Genomic DNA, 25,393 nt, shown 5'->3' on the forward strand with positions numbered 1-25,393 from the left:
AGGACACGACATGGATGAATCTGGAGGATATTATGTTAATGGAAGAAGACAGTAACAGAGGGACAAAGAATGCATGGTTCCACTTCTGAGGGCTACCTAAAACAGTCAAACTCTCAGACTACAGTGGTGCTTGCCATGGAGTGGCGGAGCAGAAAATAGTGAGCCACGTTTCAAGGGCTCCTACAGGACAACAAAGTGTATTGAGGGAATCCTTTCATGATATGAACATCAAAACATTTTAGAAAACAGAAAGTCTATCACTCAACATATTTGTATACTCGAATCCAAATTTAGAGAGTTATTCTAAAGACATCATTAGCCTAACTGGGCAGTCACTTTGCATTGAACATGAATAATTCTCCCTGCCCTTTCAGATGTTTGAGGGGATGATTTCAAAGGCTGCCTAGTGTTCCTTATCATGTCTCGTACATAACTAGCTGCTTCCATTGTCCCTGTCATCATCTTCCTCCATCAAACATCTCTGGATGGTGTCTGGAAGTGGAGTACAATTGATAGCAGCTCCAGACAGCTTCCAAATCTAGAATGCTTCACGGAGCTTCTGGAGCACTTTCACTTTCTCCTTTCCACTTCGGGTGGCAGGCATTGACACCAGAACTCGTCTCCCTCTCTACATTGGGAGCTTCTCCCAGGGAAAGATGCCGCTCCGTCACTTCTGCCTCCAACTCTTAGCACAGTGCCAACATATGCGAAAACCTCAACTGAGATACAAGGCACAAAATAAATCTAAACGAGAGACTCATTGTTGCAGACAACTTCAACTGTCCATCAAAATCCATCCTCCACTTCTTTGGGCACGCAGCTGGCTGCCATGGTCTGGCCTCCATGGTGGCCGATGACCACTTCTTTGCCGAGGGGAGAGAAAAGGAACTGACAGGTGCCGTTCCGGACCCGGATGATAACATCCTCCTGGGTGACTTTCCTTCTGTTCTTTCCAATCATGCTGATGGATGCAGATGAGGATCATGTCATGGGAACAGAGAAGGCACACGAAGGAAGAATGATGTGTTCCTGAAGGCCATGCGAAAGATTGTTGTCCCTGCAGTCAGAACACCCACCCTGCACTTGTATCTGGGAAAATAGATAGTGCTATGCTCCTGTAATTTGGGCTGTGTTTCGATAACTCATCACATGCCAGCAAAAGTCTCAGTCACAGGACTAACTTCAGTCGTTATCCACCTAGCACAATCCAAATGAAGGAAGTCTATTTGGCTCTAAGGACAGAGCCGGTCAGTGGTGGGATGGATCATCATTCCACACCTGTGCCCCGAGCACGCAATAGTGCTAGTGCTGAAAAGACCCAACAGCGCCTGCCCCGCAGGAGCTCACAGTCTGGAGGGGTAGCTGGACAAAACCACGAAAGGAAAACCACGGGAATGAAAGAAGCAGATGCTACCAGGAAAACAGGCCGATGCTGCAATGAGAGCCAGGTCCACTAGGAGAGGGGCCTGGACGGCTGCCACGAGGTGACGTTCATATTTGCAGCAGCATGACAAGGAGGAGCCAGCCCTGCCTCAAGCCAGGGCCCAGAAGCCTGTAGGAACGCCCAGCAGTGCAGACTCTTGGAGGCACAAGTGAGGTTGGCCAGAGAGGAGGTTAGAGAGCAGGGCAGCGTGGCTAGAAGGAGCTTGGCGGGAGAGTCAGGGAGGGAGGAGAGGGGAGGGCAGGACCAGGGCCAGGGGCAGGGCAACGGCGTTAGGCAGCTATCGTTAGTGCTGTGTGACAACCTTTCCCCATCTTTACGGGCTTAACCAACCAACGTTGATTATGTGACAGTGGCACTGGACCAGGAATCCAGCAGCGCTCAGCTGGGAGCCTCTGCCAGAGGCTCTCAGGGAGTCAGGCTGTGCTCAGAACTGAGGCAGGATCTGCTTCCCTCCCCCTCTGAGCGCACTCTGGGTCCTGGAGGGCCCCCTTGCAACTGAAGGCCTGCGTGCCCCTCTGTCGGTGGGTCTCCTTCAGGGCCAGGCCTCAGCAGCCTCTCTCGAGCACAACCCAGAACACACAGTTCTGTTCCCCAGAGTGAGGGATCAGAGAGAGAGAGAGAACAGCTGAGAGTGAGCAGAAGGAGAGCCCTGGACTCTTTGGGACCCAGTCTCAGAACTGCCTGCGCATCACTCTGCCCTCTCCCATGGGGTAGAGGGGAATCACGAACTTCAGGCCACACTCAAGTGGAGTGGATTCCAGCAGCATGTGTAGACCGAGCAGAGGGGATCACAGGAGGCCATTGAGGGAGAAGGAGAGCACCTCACAGGCTCAATGCCCTGGACAGAATCACAGTCTAGTTCAAGGTGGAGCCAGGTGTAAACCCAGCTCGGCATCCTCAAGGATGGGGCCCTGGCTGCTCCTGGCTTCCTCAGGGGGCTCTGAAAAGGCGGTGTAGCTCTAACTGCAGACAGACGTGGAGAGGGCAGGGGGCTGAGGCTGAGAATTCAGCAGCCTTGACGGGCATTTGCCAAGTTTCTGCCTGAGGATGAGCCCAGGGTAGGTGAACACTTGAGTCTCTCCCATCCATGTCACTCCCAGGGTGGAGGAATCATGGGCCACCTTTGCTGAGCTCATGCTTATGCACTTCTGAACTCAATCCCTCACTGGATAACTGGGAAATTGAGGCCCATAGAGAGGTAGGCACTGGCCCACGGCACATGACAGGAAAGAGTCCAAGCAGAAGGCCGTATTCTGACATTCTAGGGCAAGACTCGAACCCTTCCCACAGGCTTTGCTGTGGAAAACAGAAACCATCAGTTCTTGGGAAGCTCTTGCCCATCCCTTCCTCTGTGGAGGCTGTTTCCTCCTGGGCATCCAGGACGTGAGCAGTGACACACACATACACGCAGAGACCTTAGTTGGAAGGGCAGACTATGGGCTGGGCTCAGTAGAGAGGCAGACACAGGGGAGGAGAGGACAGGAAGAAAAAAGCGGTTAGAGGCATTCCCTACATGGGACACCGCTCCTCCAATTTCACAGGTATTCTTCCACTCCTGCCTGAGGGCATCTCCAAGGAGTGGGCTAGGATAATCCCCCCCCGTGCAGACTGGAGGCAGAAAGGCCCTGCGAGGCACCATGGCTTCTCCAGGGTGAGGAACAGGGAAGAAGGAGCACTTGTGTCTGCATCTGTCTCAAAGCTGGGACCCTGGCTGCACCCAGACCTTCTCGGAGGCCTGTGGAGACAGGTGTTTTGGGGATCCTGGGGACACAGATGATACTGCATGGAGAAGGGGTTAAGCAGTGCCCTGCCCAGAGGACTGCTTGTGTGGGTCGTATCCGAGGAGGGGGCTCAGGTCACAGTGGTCTCCAGGAAATGATGTAACCTCTTTCACAACAATGCCCACAGTGCAGGGGCCTCCCGTAACCAGGCAACCAGATCCTCACACTCAGCTCACTTGGCTGGAGACAGCTGCTACGGAAAGATGTTTTCCTGCTGTATCCTGCCTTACCACGTCTATGGTCCCCAGAAGCACCGGAGCCAAAACCTTTTCACTCGCTGTAAAGGTTGGCTTACGTCTCATACGCCACACCTATGGCCGTTTGCCAGGAGGTCATCAAAGGTAACACGAGGGGGCCTACATCGGGCTATCTAGCTCAGCCCACCTCTGTGAGCCCCCCTTAACAGCAGCCACCCTCCACCTTCCATGAGGGGGATCCTCACTTGGCGGGAACTGCTGGGTGCACAGCTGATCACCTGGTGCTGCTGCCATCTTCACATCCCCGGACAGGGCTGGCACCATGGAAAGGGGATTCCCAAGTTGCCTCTTGACTGGGCCAAGTTTTCTTCAATTCTGTTTCTAATGGGAGTAACCTTAGTTTATAACATTATGTAGTTTCAGGTGTTCATCATTATATTGCAATTTCCGTGTAGATGACATCGTGTTCACCACCCAGCAACTAATGACAATCCATCACCCCACACGTGCCTAATCACCCCTGTCACCCTCCTCCCTCCCCACTTCCTCTCTGGAACCCCCAATCCAATGCTTATCTCCTGTGATTGTTTGCTGCCGTTATCCCTGATTTATGAGAGTGTCATAAGGCTATTGGATTTTCTCCCTCTGAATTATTTCGCTTAGCATAATACCCTCCAGGTCCATCCATGCTGTCACAGATGGCCGGATCTCCGCCTTTCAGATGGTTGAGTAGTATTGCATGGTGTATATATGCCACATCTTCCTCATGGGTAACTAGGTTACTTCCAAGTCTTGGCTATTGTGAAATATGCTGCAAGGAACACAGGCATGCAGAGATCTTTATGCGTTCGTGTTTTCACATTCTTGAATAAATACCCTGTGGTGAAATAGCTGGGTCATAAGATAGTTCCGTTCTATATTTTCAGAGGAACCTCCATCCTGTTTTTCATACTGGCTGCATGGGTATGCACCCCAACCATCAGCGTAGGCAGGGTCCCTAAGATCCACATCCTCTGCAAGACATGTTTTGTCCTGTCTTGTTCATTAGAGCCATTCTGACTGCCATGACGTGAGATATCGTTGTAGTTTTGATTTCCAATTCCCTGAGAAGTGGTGAGATTGAACATCTTTTCATGTGCCTGTTGGCCATCTGTCTATGTTCTCTGGAGAAATGTCTGTTCAGGTCTTTTGCCCATTTCTTAAGTTGGTGGTTAGTGATTTTCTGCTAGAGATGTAAGTGTTCTCTACAGATTTTGGATATTGACCCATCATCACATGTAGTCTGCAAATGTCGTCTCCAGATTGTTAGGTTGTCTTTTCATCTGTTGGTGGTTTCCTTTGCTGTGCAGAAGCATTTTAGATTGATGTAGACCCATTTGTTTAACTTTTCCATCATTTTCCAGACCTGGCCAGACACGGTACTGGAAAATATGCCGCTCACACCAATAGGCAAGCGCATACTGCCTTTGATTTCCTCTAAACATTTCATTGGTCTCTGAGCATCTTTAGTACTCTTTATCGGAACTCGTTGTCAGCTAGATTCTTGATTTCTATGTCATACACTTGTTTTTCTAGAGTATTGTCCTGTAGCCTTATTTTGAATGTTTTCTTTTGTCTCGTACCTTGTCTCTTTCTCTATTCTTCTATCGAACTATTAGGTAGGTCAGCCGTGCCTTCCGAACTTGGAGAGTTGGTATTATGGAAGAGATGACTTATGAGGCCCAGCAGTGTGCTTCCCTCTACTCAAAACTTCCGAAACTTACAGGAGAATCCCCTGTTTGGGCTACGTGTATCCCCCTGTTGAAGCTTGGTTGCTATTGCCACAGGTGCCAAGCTAGGCAAGGATGTGCCCCAGGCAGGCTGGCTGGTATACTCATCTGCCTGTGGCTGTGATGGTCCATTCACTCATTTATCAGCATGGGGCGCCCCAGCACAGTTGCCTGCCAGGTCTAATGGCTCATTCCTGTTGCAGCTTTTCTGCTGAGTGAGCTGGCGCCCATCATGGCTGGCTCCTAGTCACAGGTGAAGAAGCTTGCTGCAGGCTTCAGGCCTGCAAGGCTGTTGTCAGAACTCTCAGGGTTGCAGCTGAGTGGGGCTGGCCCCAGGCATGGAAGATCCCAATATTTTCAGGCTTTGGAAGGTGGGGCCTATGCCTTATGTGGCTGTTGTAGAAGCTGCTTATTGCAGTAATGCTCCCCCGCCCAGCTCAGATCCCCCAATCCACCAGGAAAGGCTTCACACCTTAAGGGAGCTCCCAACTGGCCCTGAAGAGTTATGGCTCGAAGATGGCTTTGTTCCTCTCCAGAAAGGAATTCTCCCTCTTCCAGCTCAGTCAGCACTGTCCCCTTTGATGAGCATGTTTTCATCCAGTTTTCAGTTCTTTATGAGCAGTAATTGTTCCAAGAGCAGCTCTAAATTCATTGCATCCATCGGTGGAGGAGAGTTCAGCGTCCACCAAGACCCACATCTTGACAGCGTCCTGGGCGAATGTTAACCCAAGGCCCTCAGGCTGCCATCTGATTCCCTCCTTGATGGAGATCTGTGCAGATGGTGGAGGCTGTATGTCCGGAGTGGAGAGAGTCACTGAGGTGTGAGAGCCCCCAAAGTGACTCAGCCAGTGCTCTGAGGCTTCCTGCCTGGCTGCTGGGCACTGTCTTTACAGATCGTTCCTCAGGAGTTTGGAAAGGACAAGACACATCAGTCCTTCCTCTCCCTGACTCTACAGAAAGGGATGATGTGGCACCAGGCCGACACAAGCCAGCGCTGGGCCTGGGTGACTGCAAGTGCTCAGCACACCCAGCACCCAGGGCCGAAGGACACCAAAGACGACCCTAGGTCCTACAAGGCTATGATACCAGTCCTGCTCCAGAAGGAATCTGTCTCCCCATCTCTGCCCCCAAAATGCCTGCACTGCCCAGCTCCTGTCTTGGCCACATTCAAAGTCACTGTCCCCATAACTCTACGAATCCCAGCAAAGAGACTTTTCTCCCATTTCACCTCATGTTTGGTCAAGGGGATCGTTGCATTTTTCTACACATTTTCCTCTTTCACCCCATCCCCAAGTGTCCATGATGACCTCACAATCCTTCCACACCTTCTCCAAGTCTCACACATCCTTATGATGGACAAGGATGCTATTTCCCAAAAGGATGTGTGGCTCATTGGGACATGTGTGTTGCTCTGTCTTTTGCCCTCCTGAGGAATGTGTCCCCATGGCCCCTCCAGGTCAGGGGCCGGGGCATCACTGACCTGCATGACATTTTGGATGGCAGAGCCTGGACGAGACTGATTCAGCCCTTCACTGCTGTGGGACCTTGTGTTGTCTTTTCATCAGTGCTGCACTGAACGTCCTGCCTGTCCTCCTGTCCCGATCCATCCAACCCCAGGGAAAGTGCCGGCCTTCTCATCTCTGCAATGGGCTCTTTTGTAGAAACCCCAGGGCTGATGCTCTTAACACACACAGGTGCTGTCAGTTCTCCGCTAACACCTTGATCTGCTACTGATACTGATACTAAAGGTTCATTCATTCCCCCGTCCGATTCTACCCGCAAGACCAGATGTTTTTCCTACTCAGGGCATTCCTGTTCCACCTCTTGCCAGAAGTCACTGGGGGCTTGAGGCATTGCTCTGACCGCCAGCCCCCAAACCTCCTGGTGCCCACGGTGCTGCCTCTGATGCTGAGCCTCTCCTCTGTGCCACCCCAGGCTCTCGACGCATCCACAGTGGACAATAAACCATTTCCCAGGCTGTGGACAGTTCACAACACTCCACTCGAGCGTCTGGTGGCTCACCTTGTGCCTGCCTTCCTGCTGGGTGACACCACTTTTATCCACAGCTTCCTGTTGACATACATAGCTGTCGCCACCACACAAGAGGTGCTAGATGAGTTCTTTAATAGGTGAGTGCCCTGCCCCTCCCCAGGACTCTGGGGCTCCCACTACCAGCACGCTGGGAGTCTTGGGGAGGTCACTGCACCTCTCTGAGCCTCAGTTTGCTCCTCTGAATAATGGGGAGAAGAGAGGAACAATCACCTAGTGCCATTGTAGGGACTCAATGAGCTCCTGCCTGGACGAGAAGCTGGGCACTATGAAAGGTCAGATGGATCGGCTCTCCAGGGCTCTGTTCTAGTCGGGAGTCAGACAATCACACGAGACTCCTCAGGCAGCTGCCATCCAGTACAGTCAATGTGATGCCCTCCTGTCTCCTCTAGTTACAGATTCATCCTCTATTGCAGAGTGGACAACGCGCACACCCGACGATGGAAAAAGTGAGTGGGCACTGGATCAAGTGGGAGGACCTCTTGTCTCCACACTTTGAGGGGAGTGTCAAGCCATTGATCGGGAAGCTGGCAGGACCTGCCACCCCAACATCTTGTGATTCCTTCGGGCCAGCAGAGTTCTGAGGGCTTCTCAAAGAAGAGAAGAAAACAGTCCAGGAGAGCTCTGGAGGGGGCTGTGGGTGCTGTGGGAGCCCACGGGAGAGTGGAGTCAGCCCCTACAGCACCCAGATCCACCACTCCACATCCCAGTCCCGCCTCCACTCCCCATCCTGGGACACAGAACAGGAGGTGTCTAAGCACCCTGCTCACTCATGTGGTAGAACCTCCAAGGTGGGTGATCCCCTGCATCCCAGCGAGCCCACTCCGTACTCAGGGGCCAAATGACACCCTCCGTGTAAGCCCCTAGCGGCACGGGAGGTCACCCACATGGGGCACCTTGTGAATCAGGCAGCACGCAGGCACTGGAGCTAAAGGCTGAGGTGTTTGGAGGGCAGTGGGAAGCAAAGGCAGGAAACAAAGGCCCTTGTTCCCTCATCGGTCAGATGTTCACTGTGCCCTACTGTGTGCCAGTGCGTGCAACAACAGAGCAGACTGACCACTGCCTGCCATCCTGGACAGGCATCCCAGTGGGATGTGCCAGGAGACACTCGAGGACTGTGTCAGCCTTCTCTGAGGAAAAGGATGGGTGATCACACCAGGGACCAAGTGCTCTCACTTCCCAAGGTGTTTTCCCAGCCTCTCCTTGGAGACGCGGTGTGTTCCACCAAGCTGGCCCAGTTGCAGGTGCACAGAAAGTGGGACTGACCCCTGCACGGGCAGCAGCAGGAGGCACAGGAGCCCAGACCCCCACGGAGGTACCCTGGGAGGGCAGTGTGGAAGGAGAGGCCAGTTCTCTGATGCCACTGCCCACCTGTCTCTCCTCAGGGCCTTGGCCTTCATTCTCGGCACGTGGATGGAATCCTATCCCCAGGACTTTTGCCAGCCCCCACACTTTCCCAGCTTGAGAAGGGTATTGGCCTTCCTCGGGTGCAGCATGCCAGACTCGCAGGTGGAGCATCAAGCTCGCCTTCTCCTTTCACAGTTGCTGCACCCTGAGCCCAGCGAGGCAGAGAGTCAGGGTGAGCAGGACTCGGGCTGCGTGACAGGGGCGTGTGTGGAGGCAATGTGGCTGGGCCGCTCAGCGCAGAGCCTTCAGAGGCTGGGGTTAGGCTGGGAGCAATGAGCTGGTTCCAATCACAATTCCCACTGACTCCAGGCACGGCAGAGCTTCTGGAGAGCGGTTCGTGTACTGAGTCTCCCTGATTGGTGAGACGTTTCCCTTCCTTGGGAGGAACATGGAAAGACAGTCATGTTTGGTTTTCCTGTGAGTATTTGTACAAGTGTGTGTGTCCGTCAGTGTGTGTGTCTGTGTGCATGTTTGGCATGGTTACTTTTTCTTTTTTAATTTTTTTCCACCATTCACTTCTGTTAATTCTTGTATGCGGTGACAGTACTTTATAACCCTACATAAATTTCAAGTGTACGGCGTTATATATTTTGATTTCTGTGTAGATTACAGCAGGTCCCCCACCCAAAGACTAATTGCAATCCATCACCACACACATGTGCCTTGTCATGTGGATGTGGTTTTCTCTTCTTGGATCTGCAGCACCAGCTCCTGAGAAAGATCCCAACCCAGCTGAACATCGCCCCCCTGCTCCAACTCTAGTGCCCACCACACCTCAGAGCCACAGATCGACGTCCAGCGCCACAGCCGCCTCGAGCCTCAGCCCGGATGGCACTTCAAGTGATGGAAAGACCATTCACGTCCTCCCAGCGACGAGCCTCAGCCCCTGGACCGTGGCCCCATCGCTGATTTCTGCCCCTTCCCCTTTACCACCAGTTCATTAAAGTTCTGTTTTGTCTTGCACATGCTTCATGCTTTCCTTTAATTTCTCTTGTGATGTTCACTTCAACAGGATGTCATTCCTTGGGCCTTTCCAAATGTCCATTTCCCTGGCCAGGAGGACGCTCACAGTGTTGCCCGACCGTCATCCTGACCTCGTTCAAGAACACTGTCGTGGGAGGGAAGGCCTCTCCCTGTTCTCCTCTCAGTCCTCCTCCCTCCCACCCCGTCCCTGGGGCCCGCTGAGCTTTCTGACTCTATGGACCTACCTCTGCTAGGCTGTTCAGCTGAGCGGACGCATCCAAGACGTGGCATTTTGTGTGTGGCTACGTAATATCTGAGGAGTATTAACCACTTTTTAAATTTTAAAAAAACCCAGTTTTTATTAGGGAGAAAAATCCCTGCTCCATCAAATCTTATGTATGAAATATGCAGCCCCCATGTTGAATATTCTCTTTATCTGAGGATAGGAACCTCTCTTAAAGGGTGACTCGAGAGCTGGAAACCAAGAGGGGAATGTGTGGGGCCGGGAGACACATTTCACATCGTTTCCCTTCCTGGATGGGCCACGGATCAGGTTATGCAATGTGCAAATTACAAAATATGATTATCGCATATTACATGCTTAGAATGATTACAAATATCTTAAGGAATAAAATACCTTATCTACGTTTTTCAGGATTTGGATTGATGATTGCTTTTCATTTAGTAAAATAATGTTTTAATGTGAGTAAGGAAAGAGGGTCCACTCCTCCGACTGGGAAATAATTGCCCACAACAAGTGTTATCCATCTTTTCACTCTTCGCTCTACAGGGCAATGATCTTTGAGGACCCACGTGCAGGCATGTGTATAGGTGTGTGTGTTAAGCAGTGTGAGTGGGTTTGGTGGGCAGGAGCCCAGGGCTTTCCTATCCTAGGACCTGATGTCCCACAGGGGAACAGGGACACTCAGTCCTGTCCCTTTGTGTGTTCTCAGTGGCCACACATCACCTTCTACCAAGCAGCCCTGGCTTTGAAGGATTGGACCATCTCCAATTGTTCACTCCATAATTGTACTGGAATGTGTATCTGCATCCACACGTCTCTGTTTTTGTAGAACAGAGCCCTAGAAGCAGACGTTCTGCCAACAACTGATACACCCATTTGGTGGGTTGGCTGCCATTTCCGATGTCTAGGCTTACTTCATCAAGTTTGAGTCTTGTTTGGGAAAGCAGGGATTCCAGAGCATTGCAGGTTGCACGTGAAGGGTGGAAGCTGACAAGACAGGAGTGAGGCCATCAGGGCCCCTGAGAGTGGCCCATGGAGTCCGGAAGAGCCTGCCCAACGTCCACCAGGTTTCCTCCCCCACAGCATCTTCTGCCCCCAGTCCTGGAACCCTCTCCACCAAGCCCCTTCCCATGAAACACCCCACTCCCAGGCCCACCTGGGCCAGCCCAACCCACATGCTCCACGATTCAGCTTCTAGGTAGGGCAGCCAGCCCCTGCTTCCCAGCCAAAGGAGACTGTAGGCCAGGCCACTCCTTTCTGTGCCCATTTACATCTGGTCTGGGTCCCCTTCTCAGGAAGAAACATCTAGGGGAAGGTCAGGGACACATCGACGTGACCTTGAAGGTGTCCATCCAGATAAAGCTTTGAGTTGCATCACCAACAACACTTGACCTTGTGTGAGCAAAGGAGACCTTTAGGAAGCAGAGCAGGGGCTGCTGGAGCTGCGGGCTGGGGAGAGCCTCGGTCAGGGCCTTTAGCCCTGGGCAGAGCCCGAGAAACACCCCTCAGCCTCCTCCACCAGCAACGCCCTGTCCCCCTGCTGCCACCACCCACCTTGGGGTCCCTCACATTCAGTATGTGCAAGGGAGGGGACTCTGCTTCCTGCTAAACAGTCCAAAGGAAGGGAAGTGGGGAGCCCTCCCCGCCTTCCAAGTCAGCTTATGCGGGGTCCACTTCCTCCGAGGCTGTGGGGCAGGCCATGGGTGGCAATCTCTCTCTTCTCTGACACAGGATGGAGCCCCCCAGTCAGAGACCATAGGTCATCACAGAGAGGAAACAGGGCCTTCCCTGGAGGGAGGGAGAGGAGCTCCCCTGGACAGGGAACAAGCAAGGCTGGAGAGAAGGGGGACCACGCAGAAGGGCTGCCATGGGCTGGGGCAGTGCCACAGCGGTGTCACTACACACACACACACACACACACACACAATTTTTACCCTCTGAGGTAATGGAAGTGTTACCTATCTTTATTACAGAAATGATTCCCAGTATTGATGTATCCTAAATCATCATATTGTACTCCACAAACTCAGACAAGGTTATGTGTCCATTAAATCTCAATCAAGTGGGAAAAATTTTTTGGAAAGGATGAAAAGGTGACCTACAGAATGACAGGAAATATTTGCAAACCACGTATCTGCTAAGGGGTGAACATCCAGAACATGTGAGAAACACATACAAGCCAAAACCCGAACAAATAAATTTACCTCATTGAAAAATGGGCACAGGATCTTGAACAGATATTTCTCCAAAATAGACAGGTCAGTGGGCCAAAAGTCTAGGGAAAGATGTTGAACATCCATCACCCACCATAAACAAGTGCAAATCAAAAGGAGATGTCACGTCACACCTGTTACCACAGCTCTCGTCACACACTCACACAAAAGATACTGTTGGCGAGCATGTGAAGACATTGGAACCCTGGTGTATCCCGTCCCACTAAAGGTAATATTGTGCAGCTGCTATGGGAAACTCTATGGAGATTGCTCAAAAGGATTCAACCTGGAAATCACATACACTCCACTAATTCCATTCCTAGGTATATATCCTCCAAATTCCAAACAGGAACCTGAAGGGACACGGCCACTCCCATGTTCTTGGCAGTGTCGTTCACAAGAGCCATGCTGTGGAAGCGACCTAAGCGTCTGTCCACGGATGAAGGGGTTCAGAAACTGTGGCACAGACTTACAAGGCCATATTACAGCGCCTTCGTAAAGAAGGAAATTCTGCTATAGGACACGACACGGATGAATCTGGAGGACATTATGTTAATGGAAGGAGACACTGACAGAGGGACAAAGAATGCATGGTTCCACTTCTGAGGGCTACCTAAAACAGTCAAACTCTCAGAGGCAGAGACTACAGTGGTGCTTGCCAGGGAGTGGCGGAGCAGAAAACAGTGAGCCACATTTCAAGGGCTCCTACAGGACAACAAAGTGTATTGAGGGAATCCTTTCAGGATACAAACAACAAAACATTTTAGAAAACAGAAAGTCTATCACTCAACATATTTGTATACTCGAATCCAAATTTAGAGAGTTATTCTAAAGATGGCATTAGCCTAACTGGGCACTTTGCACTGAACATGAATAATTCTCCCTGCCCTTTCAGATGTTTGAGGGGATGATTTCAAAGGCTGCCTAGGGTTCCATATCATGTCTCGTACATAACTAGCTGTTTCCATTGTCCCTGTCACCATCTTCCTCCAGCAAACATCTCTGGATGGTGTCTGGAAGTGGAGTTCAATTGATAGCAGCTCCAGACAGCTTCCAAATCTAGAATGCTTCACGGAGCTTCTGGAGCACTTTCACTTTCTCCTTTGCACTTCGGGTGGCAGGCGTTGACACTAGAACTCGTCTCCCTCTCTACATTGGGAGCTTCTCCCAGGGAAAGATGCCGCTCCGTCACTTCTGCCTCCAACTGTTGGCACAGTGCTGACATATGAGAAAACCTCAACAGAGATACAAGGCACAAAATAAATCTAAACGAGAGACTCATTGTTGCAGACAACTTCAAGTGTCCATCAAGATCCATCCTCCACTTCTTGGGGCATGCGGTTGGATGCCGTGGTCCAACCTCTGTGGTGGCCAATGACCACTTCTTTGCCGAGGGAAGAGAAAAGGTACTGACAGGTGCTGTTCCGGACCCGGTTGATAACATCCTCCTGCGTGAATTTCCTTCTGTTCTTTCCAATCATGCTGATGGATGCAGATGAGGATCATGTCCGAGGGAGGGAGAAGGCACACGATGGAAGAACGATGTGTTCCTGAAGGCCATGTGAAAGATTGTGGTCCCTCCAGTCGGAACACCCACCATGCACTGGTATCTGGGAAAATAGATAGTGCTATGCTCCTGTAATTTGGGCTGAGTTTCGATAACTCATCACATGCCAGCAAAAGTCTCAGTCACAGGACTAACTTTAGTCGTGATCCACCTAGCACATTGCAAATGATGGAAGTCTATTTGGCTCTAAGGACAGAGCCGGTCAGTGGTGAGATGGATCTTCATTCCACACCTGTGCCCCGAGCACGCAATAGTGCTAGTGCTGAAAAGACCCAACAAGCGTCTGCCTCCTGGGAGCTCACAGTCTGGAGGGGTAGCTGGACAAAAGCACGAAAGGAAAACCACGGGAATGAAAGAAACAGATGCTACCAGGAAAACAGGCCGATGCTGCAATGAGAGCCAGGTCCACTAGGAGAGGGGCCTGGACGGGCTGCCACGAGGTGACGTTCATATTTGCAGCAGCATGACAAGAAGGAGCCAGCCCTGCATCAAGCCAGGGCCCAGAAGCCTGTAGGAACGCCCAGCAGTGCAGACTCTTGGAGGCACAAGTGAGGTTGGCCAGAGAGGAGGTTAGAGAGCAGGGCAGCGTGGCTAGAAGGAGCTTGGCGGGAGAGTCAGGGAGGGAGGAGAGGGGAGAGCAAGACCAGGGCCAGGGGCAGGGCAACGGCGTTAGGCAGCTATCGTTAGTGCTGTGTGATAACCTTTCCCCATCTTTACGGGCTTAACCAACGAACGTTGATTATGTGACAGTGGCACTGGACCAGGAATCCAGCAGCGCTCAGCTGGGAGCCTCTGCCAGATGCTCTCAGGGAGTCAGGCTGTGCTCAGAACTGAGGCAGGATCTGCTTCCCTCCCGCTCTGAGCGCACTCTGGGTCCTGGAGGGACCCCTTGCGACTGGAGGCCTGAGTGCCCCTCTGTCGGTGGGTCTCCTTCAGGGCCAGGCCTCAGCAGCCTCTCTCGAGCACAACCCAGAACACACAGGCCTGTTCCCCACAGTGAGGGATGGGAGGGAGAACGCGAGCACAGGTCAGAGCCAGCGGGACCGGAGCCCCAGACTGTTTGGCACCCAGTCTCAGAACTGGCTTCGCATCACTGTGCCCTCTCCCATGGTGTAGAGGGGAATCACAAACTTCAGGCCAGACTAATGGGGAGTGGATTCCAGCAGCATGTGTAGACCGAGCAGAGGGGATCACAGGAGGCCACTGAGGGAGAAGGAGAGCACCTCACAGGCTCAATGCCCTGGACAGAATCACAGTCTAGTTCAAGGTGGAGCCAGGTGTGAACCCAGCTCGGCATCCTCAAGGATGGGGCCCTGGCTCTCCCAGGCTTCCAAAGGGCACTGTTAAAAGGTGGTGTAGCTCTAACTGCAGACAGACGTGGAGAGGGCAGGGGGCTGAGGCTGAGAATTCAGCAGCCTTGACGGGCATTTGGCAAGTTCTTGCCTGAGGAGGAGCCAAGGGCAGGGGAACACTTCAGTGTCCCTCTGTCGATGTCACACCCAGGGTGGAGGGAGCAGGGGCCACCTTTGCTGAGCTCATGCTTATGCACTTCTGAACTGAATCCCACACTGGAGAATTGGGAAACTGAGGCTCATAAACAGGTAGGCACTGGCCCACAGCACATGACAGACAAGAGTCCAAGCAGAAGGAAGTATTCTGATATTCTAGGGCAAGACTCGAACCCTTCCAATAGGCTTTGCTGTGGAAAAGAGAAGGCGTCAGTTCTTGGGAAGCTCTTGCCCATCCCTTCCTCTGTGGAGGCTGTTTCCTCCTGGGCATCCAGGACGTGAGCAGTGACACACACGTACACACAGACACCTTAGACGGAAGGACGGACTATGGGGTGGGCTCAGAAGAGAGGCAGACACAGGGGAGGTGAGGAGAGGAAGAAAAAAGCGGTTAGAGGCATTCCATACATGGGACACTGCTCCTCCAATTTCACAGGTATTTTCCCACTCTGGCCTGAGGGCATCTCCAAGGAGTATGGGCTAGGATAATCCCCCCCGTGCAGACTAGAGGCAGAATGGCCCCGCGGGGGAGGCACCATGGCTTCTCCAGGATGAGGAACAGGGAAGAAGGAGCACTTGTGTCTGCGTCTGTCTCAAAGCTGGGACCCTGGCTGCACCCAGACCTTCTCGGAGGCCTGTGGAGACACATGGTTTGGGGATCCTGGGGACACATATGATACTGCAAGGAAAAGGGGGCGAGCAGTGCCCTGCCCAGAGGACTGCTTGCATGGGTGGTATCCAAGGAGGTGGCTCAGATCACCATGGTCTCCAGGCAGTGATGTAACCTCTTTCACAACAATGCCCACAGTGCAGGGGCCTCCTGTAAACAGGCAGCCAGATCCTCACACTCAGCTCACTTGGCTGGAGACAGCTGCTACGGAAAGATGTTTTCCTGCTGTATCCTGCCTTACCACGTCTATGGTCCCCAGAAGACCTGGAGCCATAACCTTTTTACTTGATTTAAAGGGTGGCTCACCTCTCATACACCACACCTATGGCCGTTTGCCAGGAGGTCATCAAAGGTAACACGAGGGGGCCTACATCGGGCTATCCAGCTCAGGCCACCTCTGTGAGCCCCCACTGAACGGCCCCCACCCTCTCCCTTCCGTGGGGGGGATCCTCACTTGGCAGGAACTGCTGGGTGTACAGCTGATCACCTGGTGCTGCTGCCATCTTCACATCCCAGGACAGGGCTGGCACCATGGAAAGGGGATTCCCAAGTTGCCTCTTAACTGGGCCAAGTTTCCTTCAATTCTTTTTCTGGTGGGAGTCACCTTCGTTTATAGCATTACGTAGTTTCAGGGGTTCATCATTATACTGCGATTTCTGTGTAGATGACATCGTGTTCACCACATAACGACTAATGACAATCCATCACCACACACATGTGCCTAATCACCCCTGTCACCCTCCTCCCTCCCCACTTCCTCTCTGGAATCCCCAATCCAATGCCTATCTCCTGTGATTCTTTGCTGCCGTCATCCCTGATTTATGAGAGTAGTCACAAGGCTATTGGACTTTCTCCCTCTGAATTATTTCACTTAGCGTAATACCCTTCATGTCCATCCATGCTGTCACAGATGGCCAGATCTCCTCCTTTCGGATGACTGAGTAGTATTGCACGGTGTATATATGCCACATCTTCCTCATGGGCAACTAGGTTGCTTCCAAGTCTTGGCTATTGTGAAATATGCTGCAAGTTACAGAGGCATGCTGACATCTTTACCCATTCGTGTTTTCACATTCTTGAATACATACCCTGTGGTGGAATAGCTGGGTCATACTGTAGTTCCATTCTTAATTTTCAGAGGAATCTCCATCCTGTTTTTCATACTGGCTGCATGGGTATGCACTCCAGGCAGCAGCGTAGGCAGGGTCCCTAGTCTCAACAACCTCTGCAACACATGTTTTGTCCTGTCTTGTTCATTAGAGCCATTCTGATGACTGTGACATAAGATCTTGTGGTAGTTTTGATTTCAACTTCCCTAAGAAGTGGTGAGATTGAACATCTTTTCATGTGCCTGTTGGCCATCTGTCTATGTTCTCTGGAGAAATGTCTGTTCAGGTCTTTTGCCCATTCCTTAAGTGGGTGGTTAGTTATTTTCTGGTAGAGGTGTACGAGTTCTCTACAGATTTTGGATATTGACCCATCATCACATGTAGTCTGCAAATGTCTCCCAATTGTTAGGTTGTCTTTTCATCTGTTGGTGGTTTCCTTTGCTGTGCAGAGCATTTTAGATTGATGTAGACCCACTTGTTTAATTTTTCCATCATTTTCCAGGCCTGGCCAGACACAGTACTGGAAAATATGCTGCTCACACCAATAGCCAAGTGCATACTGCCTTTGATTTCCTCTAAATATGTCATGGTTCTCTGAGCATCCTTAGGAGTCTTTGCTTGAGCTCCTTGTCAGCTAAATTCTTGATTTCTATGCCATACACTTCTTTTTCTAGGGTATTGTCCTGTTGCCTTACTTCAAATGTTTTCTTTTGTCTCGTACCTTGTCTCTTTCTCGATGCTTCTATCGAAGTATTAGGTAGGTCAGCCGTGCCTTCCAATCTTGGAGACGTGGTATTATGGAAGACATGCCTTGTGAAGTCCAGCAGTGTGCTTCCCTCTACTCAGCACTTCCGAAAGTTCCAAGGGAATCGCCTGTGTGGGCCACAAGGATCCCTCTGTTGAGGCATGGTTGCCGTTGCCACAGGTGACCAGGGAGGCAATGCTGTGCCCTGGGCCGACTGGTTGTTGTACTCATCTGCCTGTGGCCGTGATGGTCCTTTCAGTCACTTTATTGGCATGGGGCACCCCAGCACAGTTGCCTGCCATGTCTACTGGCTCCTCCCTGTGGCGGCTTTTCTGCTGAGTGAGTTGGCACCCATCGTGGCTGGCTCCTAGTCTCAGGTGCAGGGGTTAGCTGCAGACTTCAGGCCTGCAAGGCTGTTGTCAGAATTCTCAGGGTTGTGGCTGAGTGGGGCTGGCCCCAGGCATGGAAGCACGCAATATTTTCAGGCTTTGAAAGGTGGGCCTATGCCCTATGTGGCTGTTGTAGAAGCTGCTTATTGCAGTAATGCTCCGCCACCCAGCTCAGATCCCCCAATCCACCAGGAAAGGCTGCACACCTTAAGGGAGCTCCCAACTGGCCCTGAAGTGTCATGGCTCGAAGATGGCTTTGTTCCTCTCCAGAGAGGAACTCTGCCTCTTCCAGCTCAGTCAGCACCATCCCCTTTGTCTAGGGTGCTTTCATCCAGCTTTCAGTTCTTTATAAGCCATAATTGTGCCAAGAGCAGCTGTGAATTCATTGCATCCATGGGTGGAAGAGAGTTCAGCGTCCACCAAGACCAACATCTTGACAGCATCCTCGGTGAATGTTAAGCCAAGGCCCTCAGGCTGTCGTCTGATTCCCTCCTTGGCGGAGATCTGTGCAGATGGCGAGGCCTGTGGGTCTGGAGAGGAGAGACTCACTGAGGTGTGAGTGCCCCCAAAGTCAGTCAGCCAGTGCTCTGAGGTTTCCTGCCTGACTGCCGGGCACTGTCTTTACAGGTCGTTCCTCAGGAGTTTGGAAAGGACAAGACACATCAGTCCTTCCTCTCCCTGACTATACAGGAAGGGAGGATGCAGCACCCGGCCGACACAAGCCAGCGCTGGGCCTGGGTGAGTGCAGGTGCTCAGCACACCCAGCACCCAGGGCCTAAATACACCAAAGACAACCCCCGGTCCTACAAGGCCCTAGTACCAGTCCTGCTTCAGAAGGAATCTGTCTCCCCATCTCTGCCCCCAACCTGCCCACACTGCCCAGCTCCTGTCTTGGCCACATTCAAAGTCACTGTCACCATAACTCTACGAATCCCAGAAAAGAGACTTTTCTCCCATTTCACCTCATGTTTGGTCAAGGGGGTTGTTGCATTTTTCTACACATTTTCCTCTTTCACCCCATCCCCAAGTGTCCATGATGACCTCACAATCCTTCCACACTTTCTCCACGTCTCACACAGCCTCATGATGGGTAAGGATGCTTTTCCCCAAAATGATGTGGGGCTCATTGGGACATGGGTGTTGCTCTGTCTTTTGCCCTCCTGAGGAACACGTGCCCATGGCCCCTCCAGGTCAGGGGCTGGGGCCTCACTGAGCTGCATGACATTTTGGATGGCAGAGCCTGGACGAGACTGATTCAGCCCTTCACTGCTGTGGGACCTCATGTTGTCTTTTCATCAGTGCTGCACTGAACGTCCTGCTTGTCCTCCTGTCCCAATCCATCCCACCGCAGGCAAAGCCCCCGTCTTCTCCTCTCTGCAATGGGCTCTTCTGTCAGAAACCCCAGGGCTGATGCTCTTAACACACACAGGTGCTGTCAATTCTCCACTAACACCTTGATCTGCTACTGATACTGATAATAACACATTTGTTCATTCCCCTGTCCGATTCTACCCGCAAGACCAGAAGCTTTTCCTACTCTGGGCACTCCTGTCCCACCTCTTGCTAGAAGTCACTGGGAGCTTGAGGCATTGCTCTGACGGCCAGCCCCAAACCTCCTGGTGCCCACGATGCTGCCTCTGATGCTGAGCCTCTCCTCTGTCCCACCCCAGGCTCTCGACACATCCACAGTGGACAAGAGATCGTGTCCCCGGCTGTGGACGGTTCACAACACTCCACTCGAGCGTCTGGTGGCTCACCTTGTGCCCGCCTTCCTGCTGTGTGACACCACTTTTATCTACAGCTTCCTGTTGACATACAAAGCTGTGGCCACCACACAACAGGTCCTAGATGAGTTCTTTAATAGGTGAGTGCCCTGCCCCTCCCCAGGACTCTGCGACTCCAGCTACCTGCATGCTGGGAGTCTTGGGGAGATCTGCGCACCTCTCTGAGCCTCAGTTTGCTCCTGTGAATAATGGGGAGAACAGAGGAACAACCACCAAGGGCTATTGTAGGGACTCAATGAGCTCCTGCCTGGATGGCCCTTTCGAGAAGCTGAGCCCTATGAAAGGTCAGCTGGATCGGCCCTCCAGGGCTCCGTGCTAGGTGGGAGTCAGACAGTCACAAAAGACTCCTCAGGCAGCTGCCGTCCAGTACAGTCAATGTGATGCCCTCCTGTCTCCTCTAGTTACAGATTCATCCTCTTTTGTAGAGTGGACGACGCACCCACCCGCCTATGGAAAAAGTGAGTGGGCACTGGATCAAGTAGGAGGGCCTCCCCTCTTCACACTGCTAGGGGAGTATTGGGCCTGTGATCAGGGTGCTGGCAGGACCCGCCATCCCAACATCTTGTGATTCCTTCGGGCCGGCAGATTTCTGACAGCTTCTCAAAGAAGAGAAGACAGCAGTCCAGGAGAGCTCTGGAGGGGGCTGTGGGTGCTGTGGGAGCCCAGGCGGGAGTGGAGTAACCTCCTACAGCACCCAGATGCATCCAATCACAATCCCAGTCCCGCCTCCACTCCCCATCCTGGGACACAGAACAGGAGGTGTCTGAGTATCCTGCTCACTCATATCGTAGAACCTCCACGGTGGGGGCTCTGCTGCGTCCCAGCGGGCCCACTCCATGCTCAGGGGCCAAATGCCACCCTCCGTGTCAGCCCCTAGCAGGAAGGGAAGGTCACCCACATGGGGCACCTAGTGAATCAGGCAGCACAAAGGCACAGGAGCTAAAGGCTGAGGTATTTGGAGGACAGTGGGAAACAGGGGCAGGAGACAAAGGCTGTTGTTCCCTCATCGGTCAGGTATTCACTGCGCCCTACTGTGTGCCAGTGTGTGCAAGAACAGAGCAGATGGCCCCACGCCCTTCCCACCAGGACTGGCATCCCAGTGGGATGTGCCAGGAGACACTCGAGGACTGTGTCAGGCTTCCCTGAGGAAAAGGATGGGCGATCACACCAGGGACCGAGTGCTCTCACTTCCCAAGGTGTTTTCCCAGCCTCTCCTTGGAGACGCGACCTGTTCTGCCAAACTGGCCAGGTCGCATGTGCACGGAAAGTGGGACTGGACCCTGGCTGGGCAGGAGCAGGAGGCACTGGAGCCCAGGCCCCCACGGAGGTACCCTGGGAGGGCAGTGTGGAAGGAGAGGCCAGTTCTCTGATGCTGCTTCCCACCTGTCTCTCCTCAGGGCCTTGGCCTTCATTCTCGGCATGTGGATGGAATCCTATCCCCAGGACTTTTGCCAGCCCCCAGACTTTCCCAGCTTGAGAAGGGTATTGGCCTTCCTTGCGTTCAGCATGCCAGGCTCGCAGGTGGTGCATCAAGCTCGCCTTCTGCTTTCACAGTTGCTGCACCCTGAACCCAGCGAGGCAGAGAGTCACGGTGAGCAGGACACGGGCTGTGTGACACGGGCGTGTGTGGAGGCAATGTGGCCAGGCCGCTCAGCACAGAGCCTTCAGAGGCTGGGGTTAGGCTGGGAGCAATGAGCTGGCTCCCATCACAATTCCCACGGACTCCAGATACGGGAGAGCTTCTGGAGGGTGGTTCGTGTACTGAGTCTCCCTGATTGGTGAGCCGTTTCCCTTCCGTGGGAGGAACATGGAAAGACAGTCACGTTTGGTTTCCCTGTGTGTGTTTGTCCTTGTGTGTGTGTGTCTGTATGTGTATGTGTGTGTGTGGCATGGTTACTTTGGGGTATCTTTTTCTTTTCACCATTCACCCATGTTAATTCGTGATTGCAGTGACAGTACTTTATAACCCTACATAAACTTCAACTGTACGGCGTTATATATTTCGATTTCTGTGTAGATTACAGCAGGTCCCCCACCCAATGACTAATTACAATCCGTCACCACACACATGTGCCTTGTCATGTGGATGTGGTTTTCTCTTCTTGGATCTGCAGCACCAGCTCCTGAGAAAGATCCCAACCCAGCTGAACATCGCCCCCCTGCTCCAACTCTAGTGCCCACCACACCTCAGAGCCACAGATCGACGTCCAGCGCCGCAGCCGCCTCGAGCCTCAGCCCGGATGGCACTTCAAGTGATGGAAAGACCATTCACGTCCTCCCAGGGACGAGCCTCAGCCCCTGGACCGTGGCCCCATCGCTGATTTCCGCCCCTTCCCCTTTACCGCCAGTTCATTAAAGTTCTGTTTTGTCTTGCACATACTTCATGCTTTCCTTTAATTTCTCTTGTGATGTTCACTTCAACAGGATGTCATTCCTTGGGCCTTTCCAAATGTCCATTTCCCTGGCCAGGAGGACGCTCACAGTGTTGCCCGACCGTCATCCTGACCTCATTCAAGAACACTGTCGTGGGAGGGAAGGCCTCTCCCTGTTCTCCTCTCAGTCCTCCTCCCTCCCACCCCGTCCCTGGGGCCCGCTGAGCTTTCTGACTCTATGGACTTACCTCTGCTGGGCTGTGCAGCTGAGCGGATGCATCCAAGATGTGGCCTTTTGTGTGTGGCTAAGTAATATCTGAGGAGTATGATTAATAACTTTTTAAATTTAAGAAAACAGTTTTTTTAGGGAGAAAAATCCCTGCTCCATCAAAGCTTATGTATGAAAAATGAAGCCCCCATGTTGACTATTGTCTTTATCTGGGGATAGGCACCACATTTAAAGGGTGACACGAGAGCTGGAAACCAAGAGGGGAATGTGTGGGGCCGGGAGACACCTTTCACATCGTTTCCCTTCCTGGATGGGCCACGGATCAGGTTATGCAATGAGCAAATTACAAAATATGATTACCGCATATTACATGCTTAGATTGATTACAAATATCTTAAGGAATAAAATACCTTATCTATGTTTTTCAGAATTTGGATTGATGATTGCTTTTCATTTAGTAAAATAATGTTTTAATGTGAGTAAGGAAAGAGGGTCCACTCCTCCGACTGGGAAATAATTGCCCACAACAAGTGCCATCCATCTTTTCACTCTTCGCTCTACAGGGCAATGATCTTTGAGGACCCATGTGCGAGCATGTGTATAGGTGTGTGTGTTAAGCAGTGTGAGTGGGTTTGGTGGGCAGGAGCCCAGGGCTTTCCTATGCTAGGACCTGATGTCCCACAGGGGAACAGGGACACTCAGTCCTGTCCCCTTGTGCGTTCTCAGTGGCCACACATCACCTTCTACCAAGCAGCCCCAGCTTTGAAGGATTGGACCATCTCCAATTGTTCACTCCATAATTGTACTGGAATGTGCATCTGCGTCCACACGTCTCTGTTTTTGTAGAACAGAGCCCTAGAAGCAGATGTTCTGCCAACAACTGATACACCCATTTGGTGGGTTGGCTGCCATTTCCGATGTCTAGGCTTTCTTCATCAAGTTTGATCTTGTTTGGGAAAGCAGGGACTCCAGAGACATTGGAGGTGGCACCTGAAGGAGGGAGGCTGGCAAGACAGCGGTCAGGCCATCAGGGTCCCTGGGAGTGGCCCATGGTGCCAAGAATGGCCTGCCCACCCCCCTCCCTCATGTTTCCTCCCCCACAGCATCTTCTGCCCTAAGTCCTGAAACACTCCTCAGCCAAGCCCCTTCCCATGACACACCCCACACCCAGGCCCCCCTTAGCCGGCCCAGCACACATGCTCCATGATTCAGCTTCTGGGTAGAGCAGGCAGGCCCTGCTTCCTGGCCAGGGGAGACTGCCGGCCAGGCCACTCCTTTCTGCGCCCATCTCCACCCTGTCTTGGTCCCCTTCTCAGGAAGAAACCTCTAAGGACAGGTCAGTGACACATTGACGTGACCTTGAAGGTGTCCATCCAAATAAAGCTTTGAGTTGCATCACGAACAACACTTGACCTTGTGTGAGCAGAGGAGACATTTAGGAAGCAGAGCAGGGGCTTCTGGAGCTGCGGGCTGGGGAGAGCCTCGGTCAGGGCCTTAAGCCCTGGGCAGAGCCCGAGAAACACCCCTCAGCCTCCACCACCAAAAACACCCTGCCCCTGCCCCTACCACTGCCCACCCTGGGGTCCCTCACATTCAGTATGTGCAAGGGAGGGGACTCTGCTTCCTGCTAAACAGTCCAAAGGAAGGGAAGTGGGGAGCCCTCCCCTCCTTCCAAGTCAGCTTATGCGGGGTCCACTTCCTCCGAGGCTGTGGGGCAGGCCACGGGCAGCAATCTCTCTCTTCTCTGACACAGGATGGAGCCCCCCAGTCAGAGACCATAGGTCGTCACAGAGAGGAAACAGGGCCTTCCCTGGAGGGAGGGAGAGGAGCTGCCCTGGACAGGGAGCAGGGAGGACTGGAGAGCAGGGGGCCCTAAGCTGAAGGGCTGCCACAGGCTTGGGCAGCACCACAGTACTAGGGGCATGGGCTCATGGTTGGTTTGCCAGAAGTGTTCAAGATTCACTAAAAAACACACCGGGACACCAGCTGGCCAGGGATGCCTAAGATGCTGTCTACTGATGACTGCACAAGTTTGGTCGGGTGGGCAGGTCTTGTGGACCCAAGGCAGCTCACTCTCTCTGCCTTAGATGGGAGAAGCCCCTTCACTGGGGGTCCAACATTTAGCCCCCTGAGCAGATTATGCACTTAAGAAATCTCCAGAGTGCAGGTCTCAATGCTCATGGCAGTCAATGTCCACAGGCACTAGGACATGATCTGTGGGTCATGTCCATCCCAGGGCTTGCCTGGGTCTGATGGGCTGAGCCCCAGTGCTGTGGGAGCCCAACCAAGGGACACGCCACCCTAACTAGAACATGAAAGAAAGGCTTCTGGGTGAACAATTGAGTTGGAGAGAGTCAGGCCTTCTAGGCACAGGGAACAGCGGGGCAGAAGCAGGGCCCCATGGCTGCAGTGGGCTTGCAGCCTGGCAACATCAGGTACAGCTGAGGATTAGTGAGTCCTTTCTGGGGTCTTTTCTGGACACGAATCATCTCCCTGAATCCGCACAACAATTGTAGGAGGCAGGTGGAAATACTCTTCATGTTTGACTGAAGAGGAAGCTGAGGCTTAATGAAAGTGTCTCTTTCTATGTCCCACAGAGGGACAGAGGCAGGATCTGAATCCAGAATTCATAAATCCCTGTGGGGCCCACCTGACAAAGAGACTGCATCCAGATGTTGCAGGAGGGACCTCGCACCTCTAAAGTTACATGAACCTTTGTCCCTGGTTCCCAGAGAGAAACCTGCTCCTGTCCAGGCACTGACTTCTCTAGCACTGGGAGTCACTTCTGGCCCACATGCCAAGCCCCTGTCATAGAGGGTGCAAGTGTCCCCTGAATACAGTGAGGTCTTGAGGCCTAGGGTTTTGGATCCAGAGGAATCCTAGATCCCTGAATTCCCTGCATGATCAGTGTGGATGGAGCAGAGTCCAAAGACAGAGAAACTGCTGTTCTTGT

The 25,393-nt window shown here is 52.5% G+C and overlaps 2 protein-coding genes across 3 annotated transcripts; both read left to right on the forward strand.

Moving 5' to 3' along the window:
- Window positions 1–3,329: 3,329 nt before the first annotated feature.
- On the forward strand, window positions 3,330–9,610 carry LOC111775965 (ral guanine nucleotide dissociation stimulator-like). Of its 2 annotated transcripts, XM_070228900.1 has the most exons (6): window positions 3,330–3,566; window positions 7,127–7,320; window positions 7,633–7,689; window positions 8,626–8,819; window positions 8,957–9,064; window positions 9,350–9,610. In XM_070228900.1, exons 1-5 carry the CDS (start codon window positions 3,429–3,431, stop codon window positions 9,001–9,003), a joined length of 630 nt encoding a protein of 209 aa, XP_070085001.1. In that variant the 5' UTR covers window positions 3,330–3,428; the 3' UTR covers window positions 9,004–9,064; window positions 9,350–9,610. The 2 variants fall into 2 exon arrangements, with proteins under 2 accessions (XP_070085001.1, XP_070085000.1); XM_070228899.1 differs by lacking the exon at window positions 3,330–3,566 and having other exon boundaries at window positions 6,853–7,320.
- Window positions 9,611–15,986: 6,376 nt separating this feature from the next.
- Window positions 15,987–22,214, forward strand: LOC106781493 (ral guanine nucleotide dissociation stimulator-like). The gene is made up of 6 exons (XM_014729693.3): window positions 15,987–16,164; window positions 18,683–18,793; window positions 19,726–19,919; window positions 20,241–20,297; window positions 21,237–21,430; window positions 21,954–22,214. The coding sequence occupies exons 2-6, from the start codon at window positions 18,755–18,757 to the stop codon at window positions 22,193–22,195; spliced, it is 726 nt and encodes a 241-aa protein (XP_014585179.3). The 5' UTR covers window positions 15,987–16,164; window positions 18,683–18,754; the 3' UTR covers window positions 22,196–22,214.
- The last annotated feature ends 3,179 nt before the right edge of the window (window positions 22,215–25,393 follow it).

Source organism: Equus caballus, chromosome 12 (genome assembly GCF_041296265.1).
Source record: "Equus caballus isolate H_3958 breed thoroughbred chromosome 12, TB-T2T, whole genome shotgun sequence".
In the NCBI taxonomy this organism is placed as follows: domain Eukaryota; kingdom Metazoa; phylum Chordata; class Mammalia; order Perissodactyla; family Equidae; genus Equus; species Equus caballus.